A 17003-nucleotide genomic window follows, 5' to 3' on the forward strand; every position below is an offset into this window, starting at 1 on the left:
TTGGTCCCTCCCTAAATGAAAGGCATGATGCTGTGTTTTAATGACCTTTTAGCTCTGTGTGCTTGATAATAGGAATTTCCCTGCTCTATTTGTAACCATCCCAAGGGCTGGAGACAGTGTCTAAGAGTAAGACCCCAGTTGTTTGTTTGTTTGTTTGTTTGTTTGTTTTGAGAGGTGGGAGGAGAGTAAATGGGATTGAGTCTCCTTTAATAATTGGTATAGTGGGCAAACTATTTTCCTGAACCCTGTTATCTATAGCCTACAATATCCAGTAATTTTCAAAAACTCACATAATTGTTTATCTGCCCTAGAGTTAGTACCACCATAGTCTCTAATTTAGTTATAATGTCTCTTTCTAACAAGGGAGTAAGACTTTCTGGTATTATCAGGAAAGAATGAGAAAAAATTAGGTTTTCCCACATACATCCCAGGGGCTGAAAGAAAAATTTAGTTAGTTTTCTGGAGATGCCTCTAATTGTCATGCTGCGTTTGGATAGTTGGCCTGGAGTGGAAAGGAGGACAGAAAAGATAGCTCTGGTGTTAAGAAGGAAATCAACCAGTTTTCCTTCTATATTCAGAGTTACCTGAGGTTCTGGGTTTCTGATAGACAGTTGGTTTAGGGGAGCCACCATGAAGAGCCCCAGGACCTGGTTAGTCCCTTCCAGGGACACTGTTTATCTGAGCCCTCACAGATAGAGGTCCCCGAGGGCATTCAGATCTCCAGTGATTGTTTCCATACAAGGGGCATGGCTTATGGGGTTTTCATTTTGGTTGTCCCCTCTGAGGATGGTCTCATTTTAGTGCTCTGAACGGCCATATAAATGGCACTTGGTGCCAGGACCTTGGGAAGTCCAGTCTGACATAATATGTAAGGCCACAACTAAGGCCTCAGATTTCTTTTTTAAGCCTGCTTTTCTGTTTTGTTTGTAATGTACCCAATTGGCAACTAGTAAGAGCTCCTCCAGGGTCCCTTCAAGGCTAACAGCCAATTTTCACATTTTTTTTTAATATCTAGGGCTGATTGAGTGACAGATTTGTCCTTTAAAATCATCTCAGCCTTAGGGGTGTCAGGGAGATAGCCATATATTTAATGAGAGCCCCCCTCAACATCTCCAGGAAGCCCATTGGGCTCTCATTTTGTGTTTGTAAAATAGTGGCTAAGTTAGGATAGTTTAAGGGCTAAATCTTAGATTTCCTTACATTTTTAAAAAAACCATCTGTCTCATTAAGAGTCTGATTTAACAAAAGCATTATATCTTTCTAGGTCAACTCAAAAACATATGTAATATTCTGCAAAGCCTTTATATACTTATCTGATCAGAAAATTTATCTACATCTCCTTTTATCTGTCTTACACTTTGTAAAAGTTTTTTCCTTCTGGTATCCTAGCTTCTTGTAAGGGAAACATGCCTGATACATTACAGGGAGGGCCTGGATAAGGTGGGTAGCAGGGAGCAGAATTGTTTTTTGGTTGTTTTTTTTTTTTAATATATAGATTGAGGACCCTAGGAGGAGGAGGTTGAGGTAGGAGACTTCCCTTCCTCCTTCTCTAGGTCTGTTTTGGATACAGGTAAAGGGCTCTTAATTGTTTCCTCTCCTGATTGCTGGACTTTAGAAAGGGCTGCCATTAAATTAAGATCCACCTTACATTGTTTACATATATCTTGATTTTTTTTCTTAAGGCCCAAAAACAATGAACATGGGGGAATTCGCCCCATTTCCTTTCACATTTGCAAAACAAGTCCACTTGTAGGGTAGTATTGTCACTGATATTTCCCTCTGGAGGCCAGGTTCCCTCTTCCAGTTTGCACTGGGGCCAAGCCTTTGGGCAAAAGAAAATGAATCATAATGCATTCCAAAGGTGTAATGGCCTTGGTAGGGGAATTACCCATCTATAGGAAAAAGGAAGAAAGTTGTCCCTTATCTCAATTTCCTATAGCTAGCCAGGAGAAACCTCATTTCCTGGCTCTGCATTTTGGTTGGCTATGCGACTGACAGCCAAAAGCCCTGTCAGTCTCGCTGAGGTGCTGGGAGTAGTCATTTTTACCCAGGCTTGACTCTACCCCTGAGAGCGGACCTGGTCTTTACTTTTTTTTTTTTTTCCTTACCCCTCCATTTCCCATCTGTAGGACCTTGGGGGTATGGACGGTGACCAAGCAAAACTTTACTGGTTGTCATAGGATGCACTAATTTTGTTTTGGCCCAACAGTAACTTACATATTGATCATTGGCCATTGAGGGAGGGGTTAAAGGGCCAAGGTCAAGGTCAATTCCCCTGCCTTTTTCATCAATGCCCACATAAATATGTTTCAGCCATGTGGATATCCATTTTTGGCAAACAGTGGGCTAAGTTTAGTAAAATGGCTCTCATGTATCTTAGTAAAAGCCCTTCAGATATCATCCATTCTTCATATGGCATAGACTTCCATTCCTCTGCTAAACAGGAACAACACAAATGGGGAAGATTTGGAGACTGACACCAAGAGTATTGCCATCATTTTCCCAGCCTTTGGATCAAAGGAGGAGGAATTTTAATCTTAACCCTGGGTGCTTTTAAAATCCATTTATTTTAACCTTAGTCTGTCCTGACCATATGTAAAATTTCTTTTTAAAGATTTTCCTTCACAAACCTTCTACAACTTTTCTTTGCATTTAGATTTTGTCCCAAGCCATTTCTCTCCAAATAACCAGGCTCATTTAGGACAAACTTACTTTCTTTTACCTTCAACAAAAATATATTTCCATTTCTTATATCTTTCTTTCATATCTTTTACTTTTCTACATACAGAATTGCTTTTCATATTGTTATTAGTTTTAACTACATTTAGCAGAATTTTAACTCTTAGAAACCTTAGTCTCTAGTGAAAAGTAAGTAGTAACCAATTGTGAACTCTATGTTACATCAGAACTTTTTAAATGGCAAATTTATGAATCCATTAAGCACAAAACATGTTTTTCTACAGTTCCAAATATCCTTCGCTTTTTTTTGCAACAAGTCAAAAGCACAGACCTGCATCTAGTAGTTAGTGCTTTAGCTTCTTATCTCGTTATATATCCAATGAATTCAATCTCAATTTATCATGCAAGCAAAACTTTAACATTCTAGATTACCAGAAGACTTTGAAAGCTATCTTAACAATTACCCATGAAAACTTTGAGACTGACAAAATTAACCATCACTTTAAGTCATCCTTTTGTTAACAAATTGGAACAGATATAACATGAGCATATTTGATCTGCAGCAAATCTAGGTAGAATAAAAGTTTGTTTTTTAATGTTGATAAACATTGTCTATCTCAAACCAACAAACTTAAATTAGCTTAAACACTGAATACATTTCATTTGGGTCCATGTAAGACAATTTGTTCCCCAGTGTTAACTTTTACCCGGACCTTTGGTGGGGAAATCTGACATCAGTGGTCTTCACTCCTCGAGCCTCAAGGGTGGGAGGAGGAGCTGATGGTGAGGCATTGAGGAGCCAGTGATGCAGGCCACCCCCCAGGTGGTGCAGAAAAGGAGGGGGAAAGGGAAGGCTGAAGAGGAGAGGTGCCAGCAGAAGGCAGAGAAAGAGATTTCCTAATTCTAAGTCTTGTCAGCTCAGACAGAGGAGCAGTCTCCAGGTTTCTTTTGTTTTGTTTTCCACCAGTGGAATTAGTCAGTCAATGTCAGTACGGAGAAGGCAAGGGATTTCCCCAAAACAAAGGAGTTTTGGCAGCTGCCTGGGAATATTCTAAGGTAGACTAACCAGAGACTGTTGGCTCTAATTATCATAGTCATTGACCCAGGAAACGAAGGAGACACAAGTCCCCATACATAGTCACATGGTGACTCCAACCTGCCGCCCAGCGCCCAACGCCTTAGAGTTGCAGCTTCATTCCTCTTCCCTTGCGGAACTACTAGGGCAACTCTGGGAGGTGATCAGGCTCCCCTTCTGCCTCTTAGGGACAGGTCTGCCAAAATAAACCCCAGGTTCTTACCAGTCTGACGGGCGCTCCCCGAGCTGGTTCCTGGTCCTCACAGGTTCTGTTGGCACACATGGGGTCCTTGCCCTGGCACACCAGGAGGGCTAATCTCCTTCCAATCAAGCGGTCCACTGGCATCAGGAGAGGCTGCTTTTCCCGGTGCCTCCAGGTTCACATCCCCGGTGGCAAAGGAGGTGGAAATGCACTATCTCTGAATCCTAGACGCAAGCCCCCAAGTAATGTAGCAGGATTCTCACACAGAGAGTTGTGACACCCAGGTTTTTCTTTCCAGGAAACAACTTTATTCCTGCCGGCACCACTCAGTTGGGTTCATATGCAAAGAACTGAGCCCCAAATGCCACGTGGTGTAGTTTTTGAAATATTTTTTACTTCTTTGTCTCCCATATATGGTAACACACAAACATGCAGTCTGGTTAAGTGGTCTCATGTTACAAGGTCGTGAGGGATGTTGTCACGTATGCTTATAGCCAGGTTGCCTTGAGGGTTTTGTTTTTTGTTTTTTGTTTTTTCCTTAAGGAGCGGACTCTACCACAGGTTTAGCATCTGACTCTTAGTCTCTGCTTGGGTCATGGTATCATGGCTCATGGGATTGAGCCCCTTGTGGGGCTCTGTGCTGACAGCAGGGAGCCTGCTTGGGATTCTTCTCTCCCTCTGTCTCTGCCCCTCTCCCCATGCGCTCTCTCTCTCTCTGTCTCAAAAATAAATAAATAAACTTTAAAAATTAAAAAAAAAAAAGAAAAATTAACAACAAAAGTATAACTTCAATATCCCATCTGTTTTGAAAATAAGTAGCATTTTGGTAAATAACCCTAGGCTAAAGAGGAAATTCCAAGATGGTTAGAATTAAATGACATAAAAATATTATAAGTCAAAATTTGGGGGTGCCTGGGTCAGGCGGTAGAGCATGTGACTCTTGATCTCGGGGTCATGAGTTCAAACCCCATGTTGAGTATCGTTGGACTGTGCTCAGGGCAGACCAGAAGTGCCTGGGAGTAAATGCACCCACCACTGAGAATACCCCTCAGTTGGTGACCCAAGGGAATTGGTGGATCAATACCTTAGCTGCTGGATCAATCCCTCAGTTGGGATACTCTGAGGTCTGTTCTGCATTGGTTCCCAGAATTCCCTAGATAGACTGATTCCAGTTACCCATGGTGGTAATCTGCTTGATGACATACACTTTATCAAATTCCTTCTCTTCCCTGTTTGTCTCCTCCACTCTTCTATGAGTGTTTTTTGGGTCATCTCCCAAATAACCTACTTGTATCCACATCCCTATCTCAAGGTCTGTTTCCAGGAAAAGCCAAACTAAGACAGAAATGCACATACACATAAATAACTCTCAATAAAAGTAACATTAAAATTCACAGGGAAAAGGACAGATTATTTGGCAAATGGAGGTTGAGAAGCTTGCTTGCTGTATGGAGAAAAATAAAACTAACACCCCATTGTACTGTATATAAATGTAATGATATACATTTTGTAATGTATATAAATATCAAACCACTGTGTTGTGCACTTGAAACTAATATAATATTTTATGTCAATTATTCATCAATTAAAAAACACCTAAGAGGTGGGCTCCAAGTGGATTAAAGATCTAAATATAAAGTGTAAAATTATAGAGTTAATAGAATCTATCTTTTCTATTAGGAAAATATCTTTGTGAACTAGGAGCCAGGAATGCCTTCTAAAACAAAATTTCAGGGGCACCTGGGTGGCTCAGTTGGTTAAGCATTCAGCTCTTAGTTTTGGCTTAGGTCATGATCTCACAGATTTGCATTAACAGTGTAGAGCCTGCTTGAGATTCTCTCTCTGCACTTCCCCCATTTACACTGTCTCTTTCTCTCTCAAATAAATAAATAAACTTTAAAAAAAAACCCACAAAATTTCCAATATAAATCATAAGGCCAAAAATATGATAGTAAAGATTTCTTTCAAAAGGACTACATTTAAAAAGGAAGAACCTTTGAATGATGTTGGCTATGTCTAAAACTGACAAAGGATTAATTTCTAGACTATCTAAGAAACTCTATCAAACCAATTGGATAAAGATAAGGGTCTAAGGTAAAAGTTGTCAAAGGATAGAACAGACAATTTACAAAGAAGAAACCTAAAAGGCCAATAACCATGTAAAGAGATGCTCAGATTCACTAGTAACAATGAAATGAAAATCAAGACAACAACAAAGTGTTACTCTCTACCCATTTAGATTGGCAAAAAAAATTGAAATCTAGATAATGGCAAGTGTTAGCAAGGATGTGGGTTGTACAAACCTCATGCATTATTGGTGAGAGTATCAATTGGTGGAGACATCTGGAAAGCAACGTAGATATCCCCATGATCTAGCATTCCCTCTCCTGGGTAGATAGCCCAAAGATAACTTCAGTAGATTCATAAGTGGAGGATAAATACAAGGAGGTTGATTACAGCTTTGCTTGAATAGAATTGGAGGAAACCCAGCTGTCTATCACTGGGGAGCGGGATAGGCAATAAGCGTGTTGTAGATGCATGTGTAGATGCACATTGTAGAGTATTCTACAGCAGCTAGGAGCAACATACTAGATGTCCCCAGTAACATGGATAGATCTCAAAGTATAGTGTTAAATGGAAAAAATAAGGAAACACCATACATGCACACCAAATAGTAATACAGATTTTTCAAGAACATAAACAAATGAAGGATACACATCAAATACATAAGAAGAGTTGCCCACGAGTGGATGAAATAGGAGTAGGAAATTGAAATATAAAAGAATAAATAAATAAATAAAGAAAGAAAGAAAGAAAGAAAGCAGGTTCAATGATGATTGTGAACTAAGAGCTGAGGAGAATATTCTGTTCACCTAAGCCACCACTAACAAAATACATAAAGGAAGAGATAAGATGGATAGTAAGTGCCAAGTACTAAGTAATCTCTAATAGCATAAAAATTCATAAAGTCAATTATAATGTTCTCTGCCTTAGTGTATCAAAATACATGCTAGAGGCATATAAACAAGATGAAGAATAATTTTGACAACAGACATTAATGTATAATACAGAAACATTTATTTTAGCTTGGAATTATCTATATTTCTGTGGAAAATCTTTGAAAAAATATTTTAGATGAGAAAGCTGGGGGAAACCTCAAATAGAGTTGTAAAAGCACTATAGATTCTTTTATAGAAAAAGATATTTAAAGAAATTAAGATGCTAAAACTTGTACTTTTCTTCTGGAGGTTTTAAAAATTACTGAGCTCTTCAGACACTAGAAACACATCCTTTTCAAACCATTTACAGAGACCTAGCCATTTTCAAACAGATTCATCAATGGATTTTGCAGAGTTCTCAAAAGCAATTAGTGGCACTTAAAACCATTAGGGCCACAAGCTGAGTAAAATGAATAAATGCTTATCCAAATGGAAAGTGGGTGAGCAATGTTGCTGTGCCTTTTAAAGAAAAGAGAACAAAGATTGAAAAGCTTTGCAATTATCTCCCAATTTGATTAATTGGTGTTTTCTTTTTCTTATTCGGATAATTTTATGCAAACAACATTGATGCACTGATTCATTAGCCCTTAGGTTCAAGAGTTTGCTGTTTTGGGACGCGGGCACCTCACCCACGCAGCAGCCTGGTCTGCGGGTGGACAGCTTTGCCTTTGAGCATGTGATATCTGCAGCTAAGTATCACAAAAATGTTACTGGAGGAACCCGTTCCTCCTACCCTCTAAGTAACTAAGCAAACTTAGCAAACTAAGTAACATTTGGAAGCGATATATTAAAGCATTGGTCACAATTCAAAGCTTTAAAAAAGGGATCTTTTTGCCTTTCCCCTTTTTGCCTTTCTCCTCAGTTGACTTCTCTTTTTATTTTGTTTTCTTTCTATAGGTTCAATGCAATTTAATTAAAGAATATTTATCAAACACTTATTCTGGGCAAGTTAGATATAGCATAACCTCCGCCCTCAAGAAGTTTATCACTGTGTGTGTGTGTTTGTAATCATGATTCCGGATTTGTATGGCATGGAAGAGGGAGGAGGTGGGTGGGCACAAGGAATGACTGGAATAGAACAATTTCCTAAATATTTGTGACATCTAGAGAAGATAGCAGGCTCTGTGAGGATAAAAGGAGAGAGACATTAAGCCTTTGCTCTTATATGATATTGTATGCCTTTGTTATTCTCTAAATTAGAGAATCATATATTTAAGTACATGTTCACTTGGAAGCAGTAAGGAGCATGAGGAATTATGACCAAAGAGTATGATTATTCCCCCTTCAGTATAGTATAATGATGGAAATTAAATTAAACTGATCAGCAAAGAATTCTGAGATGTTGACCATAAATAGGACTTAACCTAAATCATCCCAGACAGACACAAATCAGTACTGTTTTTTTCCAGTCCCATTTTAAAAGGCCAGCAAAGAAATAAATGCCATAAACTACTCCAGACATCCAGCTTAGTGTTTAACTTTTGCAGCACAGTTAGTTTAGTGATTAATATAAAGCTCTTATAGTACAGTTTAAAGTCTTTCAGTTTTTCTCTTAGAAAAAGAGATAAAGGCTGAGAACAACTGTCAACTGTAGTTCAATAAACCTTTTTTTTAATCTGTAAAGATTTCTTTATTGCGACCACAACAACTAATATTCTCTACTTCTAACTATTACTATTACAAAAATACAGCAGTATTTTATTGTATTGCCACCTCTTTTTTTCATAAAGACCATTTGATATCAGATTTTATTTATAAAATTCAAAATGTCCCTTAGTTATACAAAACACAGATGATTGTGTGGAACATCCATTTCATGGTAACTTCCATCAATGCTAGAAGTCAACTACAAACAGTATCTCCATTTAGATTTTCCTCATATATATTATATTGTCATTAATCTTCAAAGGAAAAACAGATATGCATGAATCCCACCACATGAAGAAGAGTGTCACATTATCTTTCATGCAGCAACAATCATCACATGATTTCCCACACCCACTAGGGAAAACAGGTATTTCAATGAAGTGATTTGAGAGTAGAAATACATTAAAATTTGCTAGTTACAAATGTCAAATAAGGTCAATATAAAAAAGCATGTTGTAATTAATTATACCTGTCCAAAAATCCATCCCCTTTATCTTTTGAAGCATGCTAGCAAATACAGTATCTAAGCATTTAACTTATATTCCTTCTCATACTCTGGCTTAAAGTAATGTCTGAAAGGAGTCACTGACTTACTGCTTTCTACTGTCAATCGTGACATTTATTGATATTTGATGTTCAACTAAATACTTTTCTAAATTTTTATATCTCTAAAGTTATATTCCTTTATGCACTCTGGTGTTTTCTAAGCTGTGTATTTACAACAAAGGTCTTTCCTCTTTCATCACATTTCCAGGGTTTGAATCTAGTGTGCCTTTGGGGATACCGAATAATGACTAAATTCCAGTTAAAGGCTTTGTCATTTTCTTTACATTTTATGGTTTCTCTCCTGTATGGTATCTATGATGGTGAATAAGTTGTGAATTCCAGCTAAAGACTTGCCACATTCTTTATATTTGTAAGATTTCTCCTCAGTGTGAACTCTGAAATGGTGAGTAAGGGTTGAAAAGTCCTTAAAGGTTTTACGACATTCTTTACATTTGTAAGGTTTCTCTCTAGTATGAATTCCGTAGTATTAAATAAGGTTTGAGCACTGATTAAAGGGTTTCCAAAATCTATTTTCTTTTTGAGAGAGAGAGAGAGAGAGAGAGAGCGTGCATGAGGGGGAGGGACAGATGGAGGGGGGGCAGGGCGGGGGGTGGGGAGAGAGAATTCCCAAGCAGGCTCCGCACTGAGCCTAATGCGAGGCTCGATCCCACAACCCTGGGATCATGACCTGAGCTGAAATCAAGAGTCAGATGCTTAACAGACTGAGTCACCCAGGGACCCCAAGGCTCAAATAATGATAATAAACACCTGAGGAGTCACTTTCCAGAGAACCATGATAAATGTAATAAGTGCGAGGAGATCTTTTCTGAAAGCTCAGACCTTATCATACATGAGAGTATCCATATTGGAGATAATCCTTATAAATGTAATGAATGTGGGAAAGCTTTTAATGAGTCCCCCAATCTTGCTGAATATCAGAGAATCCATGTTGGAAAAACCCATATAGATGTAATGAATCTGGAAAAGTCTTCAGTCAGTCGTCAATTCTAAATAGACATAAGACAGTCTGTACTGGAGAGACACCTTACAGATGTAAAGAATGTGGTGAAACCTTTACTGATTCCCCAATAAACCTTGATTGCAAATAGAATCCTTTCCTGATGCTGGCTTCTTGGTAGAGAACTATAGATTGCTGTTGTGTAAGAGTTTTTTCTGGGTGCTATGTATCAAGCTACTTTTCATTTAGCACTTCTATTATCATGTTAATTTAGATGATGTGATTAGACTTACGTGATAAAGAACCACATGATAACAGGGTGCTCCTTAATTTTGAGGCCATTCTTTCTTCAACACTCGTGTTTCTCAGGCTGAATACCCAAAGTGTGTTTCTCTCAGTATTTGAAGCATCTGTATACTCTCTGGCGATCCCTATCAACTGTCCTTGGGGACCATTTAGCCCTGTGGCTGGAGGTAAATCTTGGGGAGATCCCAATTCCAGGACTTCCTTAGAAAGTTTAAGAGGCTCTTCCTGCCCAAATCCACAGTCCTGAACTGTCTCAGAACTTAAATTAATGGTACCTAGGTAACTTGACTTTGTAAAATCTACTTCCCATTTTCTGCTCTTTTCTGTCTATTTCCAAGATGTAACTGGCATTTTTTATTTTCTACAGATAGATGATGCCTGTTCGTCTTTCCTGTCCCTTGATTCTCAGCCTCAGGTAATTCCAATTGAAGATGTTTTATAGTAACATAAGCAGTTGTCACTCCATTTCTCCCTTTGGGCCCGTCATTACTTTATGGACTTATTAAACATGTCAACACTTTAGAAATTATTACATTATCCGCAGGCAATAATCAGTTCTATGAGTTTATGTTGTAAGGTCATGCTGGGGCATTTGTCTCTAAGTAAAATAGATTTGCAGATAATATGCACATATTTTGGAAATCAAAATGCTAATTTCAAAATCAAATTCTGTGTTAGATTAAAAATAATGTGCCTCTGGTTGCATTTGGAGGCTCATATCCCAACTGTCCCTCAGTTGAGTTTGAAACCCAGGCAGAGAGGAACGTGAAGTCAGACTTGGGGAGTTCAAAATAGTCAATTTGTGAATGTGGCCTCAGATCTGATGCCCAGAGTGTTTGCTAAGAATTCCCAGACTTTAACTCCAGAATTTAATTCCCAGAATTAAACTGGGGTTAGACAGTGACCTGAGGCCTCCCCACCAGTCAGGTTTTCTGGCACCGGGCAGAGACTCGACCAAAACAGCTGGCCAGACAGCTGGCTCTTTAAGAGGAGAGGGCTGAATGTGCCCAGTTTGCTCCACTCAGTCACCTCTCAGGTAACTCTGTCCCCTTCCCACAGCAAAGAGTTCAGAGAGGGTTGGGGAGTGAGGAGTGCTAGTCTAGCTCCTGCACGCGAAGCATGAGGAGTTGAAAATAAGCGTGTCCTCCTTACACAGCATCCACTGGACTGGACACTGCTGTTCTGTCTGCAGCTCTGCTTCCAGCACAGGTGTAGCAGAGTTAGCCTCAGTGTTGGCTCTCTCTTCATCAGTGTCAACAGTTTCCTGGATGGAGAGGAGGGCTCAGGAGAGGCTCTTGGCTCATCCTCTTTCAGAACAATCAGCAATGTGCCTGGGGCATAACACCAACATGGTCTGGCTAAGGTGCCATGCTTTGTCCTTCCAGAATGTCATCACGGCCCAGGTAGAGAAATGCTGTATTTCTCCTTCCTCAATCCATTTCTCAGTTTGCAGAGGGTCACTTGCAGGGAGTTAGTGGCATTAGATGAAAAAGCAAGACCAGGATCACAAGAGATGACATTTACGGATAATTCAAATTATAGGAGAAGCACTGATGGACATATAACATATGATGGGTGTTAATTAGCATGTAAGCTTTTGCATTGTATTTAAAATTCAAGAACACCCTCAGAATCATTTCTATTTCTGCAGTACTAAAAGGATGAATTAAAAGCTCTCACTCATCTAGACACCATGAAGCTAAATGAAGCTTCTACTGGATTTGGAGACTGTGTACCTTTTGAAGAGAGCTTGGTCAATTTACTATGACATCGTTTACATTCACTAATACAATTTTTTAAAAATCACTACTTTTCGGGGTACCCGGTCAGTTAAACGTCTGGCTCTTGGTTTCGGCTCAGGTCATGATCTCATGGTTTGTGGGATTGAGCCCCACATCAGACTCTGCTGACAGTGTGGAACTGCTTGGGATTCTCTCTCTCCCTCTCTCTCTGCCCCTCTACCCCTCCCCCGCTCCTGCTCTCTCTTGTCTCTCTCTCTCTCTCTCAAAATAAATAAACTAAAAAAAATTTAAAAATCACTTCTTTTCACATTAGTTATAATTTTATTATTTATATGATTTTCTGAACAGTGCTTCAAAACATTTTTACCAAATGGAAGATAAAGGTTCACAAATAAAAAATAAAGTATTAAAAATTTAGTGTAAGAAAAACTCTTAAAGAATAGTTGTAGCTCCAGGAATAATGGTTTCATGAGAAGGGTGGCTGGAAAAAATACAGTTTGTTTTAAAACTTTTCCCGTCAAACTTCGGTCTTGTTGCGAAGCCTCATCCGGCTTCAAAGCTGTGTTCTTGGGAGACGCTGCCTTTATTCTTTTGTGTGTTAAGAGACACATGACACCACCAGATATATATTTTTTTATTGTTTTGTATTTTATAGCATTTCTAAATGGGCCATAAAAGGAAGTTTCAGGAATCTGTTTCCGTATTTTTTATGGGGTGACCTATGTACCCAACGCTGAAGGGAAAATGTGGGAAAGAGTGTATCAGTGTTCGTACTCTTTCTCTCATCCAACTCCCCAGTCACAGGCTTCACAGTCATTGCCAGTGAAACACGGGAATACTTGCAGGTCCGACCACCCAGCTCCCAGGCCACACTCGACCAACCATTAGCCACGTGTGGTATCGAGGAAATGATAGTCTCTTAGAACCTCACTTCCTTTACATACGAGAAGAACAATTCCTGTCCTTCATAACACACAGATGCATTTTAAGGACAAAATGTGAATTAGGTGTATGAAAGTGTTTTGTAAGCTAGTGAAGCACTACAGAAATAGGAGCCATTTCATATTATTAGTAAACATCCCAACAATCTGCATGGCAGACAAGCAAATGGAAGAGAACAAAGCAGGCCTCTGATGTGCTGGGGAGGATGTTCAGAGAAGCTGATCCATGACTCCATCTGTATCCCTAACTTCAGCCCACCATGTTAAACATGCACTGTTGTTCAAAGGGTGAGAATATGGGTGACCCCAAATAATCCTTTCTGACGTATCTCCTACATGAAGAGTAACTTCAGCTGTAAATCCAGCTTTACAGGCCACACATTCTTTAATGCTATTATTGTTAACTAATTGCTATGTACCTGGCACTGTGCTAAGAGCTCTACCTACATTTAATCCTTCCAAGAACTCTCTGCTTGATGTTGTCATCCCCGATTTATAGCTGAAGATACTGAAGTTTAGAGAGGTTAGGTAACCAGCCCAAGGTGACACAGCTAATGAGTAGAAATGGAACTTGCACTGCCTTTGAGCAGTGACAGGCTGCTCAACTCCACAGCCCACGTTTTTAACTACGAATTAAATTGCTCCCCCCAACACTGTTCCAGCTCCTTGTTACTTCTAACATGCATTTATTAAGTAATCAATTGTTCATGGTTCTAGTGTGCTAAATTCTGTGCAAAGCAGGTTTCGCCCCTGCTTGTCCATTTGTGTTAGTCCTCACCACACCCAGCCGGCTCCTAACCACAGGGAGCCCTGCCCTACTTCTGTGCTCAGATGCTTTGAAAAACCTGATCCTGGGGTGTGCAGTCAGCAGCCTGGAAGGGTGGTAACTCCGATGAGGTGCACCATGTGCGGCTTCTTTCCCTCCAACTCCCATTGTTTGCAAGCACTTGCAGGATTTTCAAATTAGCCACTAATGAGTAATATTCAGTGAAGCTCACAGCTTTGGCATGTAGATTCAAACTTTGCTACAAGCTGGGAGGAATAATCCCTCTTTTGGCACTGTTCTAGTTTCTCTCAGTCATACAATTTCACGGACTCTTAGAAAGTATGAGAGAACTATGTATCTGGACCACCGTGGAAGCCTTAATCAGTGCATATATACAGTACATAACATTCCCCCCCCCCCCCACCCCTGGTTAGAAGGAAGGTTTTACTTGTAGGAGCCAAGTTTTTGTCATGAAAGAAACCAAGGGATTTCTACAGAGTTTTGATGGGACACGAGAAGGAATCTATTCTGGGTGTTTGGAATATCCTTGCACTCCTAATATTCTACAGTTATATATTCTATGCAAATATTGTTAAAGCACAAGGTTGGCCTATATATCTTCATTTCCATTAGGCATCCAATGCACTGGAGGAGCTTTGCATCACAATTAGGAGGACTCTACCAAAGCCCCAGGTAAGGTTGGAATAGTGTTTTAGTTGTAGGCAAAAAAAAAAAAAAAAAAAAGAATTGCTCAGTGATACCTTGGTATTCCTTCTGGAAGAAAATATACCCGATTTAGGAAACATTTCATGAAGAGCCAAGAAGGTCATGAGTTGGTTTTGGATAAGAAACAAAAACTTAAGTTTCTCAGGTGTCTGAGAATTTAGTGTTCACATTAATGGGGTTTACAATCATCTAATTGGAAAATCATATAGCCCTCTCATAAGATGTGCTCTAGTTCTCATGAAAGAAATTTGGGGTCATTTTGACTCCTTTTCTCATACTAGAATGGGAGAGCAGATGTATCTCAGCTTGGAGGTCAGGGCATTGTACTTTGCTAGAGAGAAGGACATTAAGAATTTATATATATAGACAGTATCAGTTTGAAAATTATATTCTTACTGTGATGTCTTGGTTTCTTATTAAAATTATTTGATTCATCTAGAAGAACTTTTTGGTCTGAAACGAGGAGAGCTGGGAACTTGAAAAATAGCTTAAGTATACCATACTTCAGATTATATTCTATATATTATAGATGAATTTATTTTAAAACTACTTTATAAGGATAAGAGAGGCAGGTGTAGAATTAGATTTTTCATTAGCAATCCTAATTTAACTATGATCATTGGTACATTCTTACTTATATACCTTTCACATACAATAATTCAAAGAAACCTTGTTATTTTGAAAGCATAAATGTTTCCTGTATATATATATATATATATATATATATATACACACACACACACGTATATATATGTGTGTGTATATAGATATATATTTTGGTGTTTTTAGTGGTGTTATTTCCCAAAACATTTCATTGACTTTTCTTCCTGATTAGGATAAAAGAAGTGACAATGGTGTTTATCCATGAGTTTCTTTTCGTATTAAAAGCAAATGAGAACAAAAAGGAACAACAAAAAGGAATATGACTCATTCTTAAAAAAATAGATTTTTGAAGGGAGAGAGGACTATAGAAAAGTTTATGGAAAAAAACCCAAAAATAACTCATAATCTTATTACAAGTATTGTATTTTGATATGACTCCTTAGAGTCTTTTTCTCTGAGTACTCTATCATGAGATTGATCATACCATAATTTTCCGTTTCACCATTGTTGAACTATTAGGATGTTTCTGGTTTTTTAGTCTTATGAATAATGCTGTAGTAGAGAACTTTGTTCACACCTTTATTTGTAAACAATATCTAATTAATTTCCCATTTATTTTTAGAGCAATATATGTTTAACCAATTTCAGTATTATAGTTTATATATAGCGTGTCACATATTTTTAAAAATTATGTGATATAATTTTATAATGTTACAAATTTTATACTACATATATTATAGTATACTATAATATACTATAGTGTAGTGTAATATAATAATATAGTATTTTATGTATAATTGTATAATATGTTACATATAATAGAATGATATTTATTTCTCTCTTTTCTCAACAGGAAACAGATGAAAAAGATAATGCCAAAAGGGTAAGGTGATTTCCATAAATATATACACCAAAAAATAAAAGAAACCAGTAACCGTCTATAGTAAATCTCACTACTTTTTTTTAACAGTTCTTATTTCATTATTCGAAGACACGGAAGTTGGGCAATTCAAATGTTGTGGTAAGTTGTAGAATTACTTCATATTAGTAATCATTAGTATTTTTTAATCTGTTTTTACAGTTTAATAAGCTAGATCAAAATTCATGTTTTTTACTTTAGAATTTTATATGTGGATAAACAAATGGAATTTAATATTTATTACACATTAATTTATTTTATATCTTAACTACATGTGTTTTAAATGTATTTATTCATTCATTAAATAATTATTTACTGAGTATCTATTATGTGCCAAGCACAACTCTAGGTACTAGAAATATAGCAGTGAATACAATAGAAAATTAAAAAAGAATCCCCTCCTGTCATGAAATCTACATTCTAGAGGCAAAAAAAAAAAAAAAAAAAAAGTGCAAATGATTAAGAAAAACATATTGCTTTAGGTATCAATTAGTGCAAGGATAAAACAGATTTATTCAAAGTCATTTTAAGAATTATTTTAGAAGATGATTGCCGAAAATGTCATTAAATATAACTAGAAATATCCACTTCTATTCCTCAGGTCTCCTTATTTGTAACTAGGCTTTTAATGTGAGAATTTACTAAGATTAGCTGGATACCAGTAACTTGAATTCAGTTTACTTCTAAATTGTGCAGTTTTAGTAGTAGCTTTTCTTTTTATATGAATGGATTTTAAAAATGCTATTCTGGTGTTTTAATCTAGAGTGCTTAATAATAATTGTTTGACTATAGTATTCCTTCTGTGATTGTGACTCACTATCATGGACCAATTTAGGGAATGAGGAGCTGTGGAAAGATAACTGTAATATAAACTCAGTTTTAAATATCATATGG

General features: G+C 37.8%; 1 protein-coding gene across 7 annotated transcripts in view; it reads left to right on the plus strand.

Moving 5' to 3' along the window:
• NMU (neuromedin U) overlaps positions 1–17003 on the plus strand; it is a 115765-nt gene that overhangs the window by 88225 nt on the left and 10537 nt on the right. For all 7 annotated transcript variants that reach the window (XM_053901571.1, XM_053901568.1, XM_053901570.1 and 4 more), the window contains 4 exons: positions 10780–10827; positions 14495–14554; positions 16044–16073; positions 16161–16211. In XM_053901571.1, coding sequence (XP_053757546.1) covers positions 10780–10827; positions 14495–14554; positions 16044–16073; positions 16161–16211 — 189 coding nt within the window. The remainder of the gene's footprint in view (positions 1–10779; positions 10828–14494; positions 14555–16043; positions 16074–16160; positions 16212–17003) is intronic.

The sequence above is a fragment of the Panthera pardus genome, unplaced genomic scaffold (genome assembly GCF_024362965.1).
Source record: "Panthera pardus isolate Hobbes unplaced genomic scaffold, ASM2436296v1 HiC_scaffold_13, whole genome shotgun sequence".
In the NCBI taxonomy this organism is placed as follows: domain Eukaryota; kingdom Metazoa; phylum Chordata; class Mammalia; order Carnivora; family Felidae; genus Panthera; species Panthera pardus.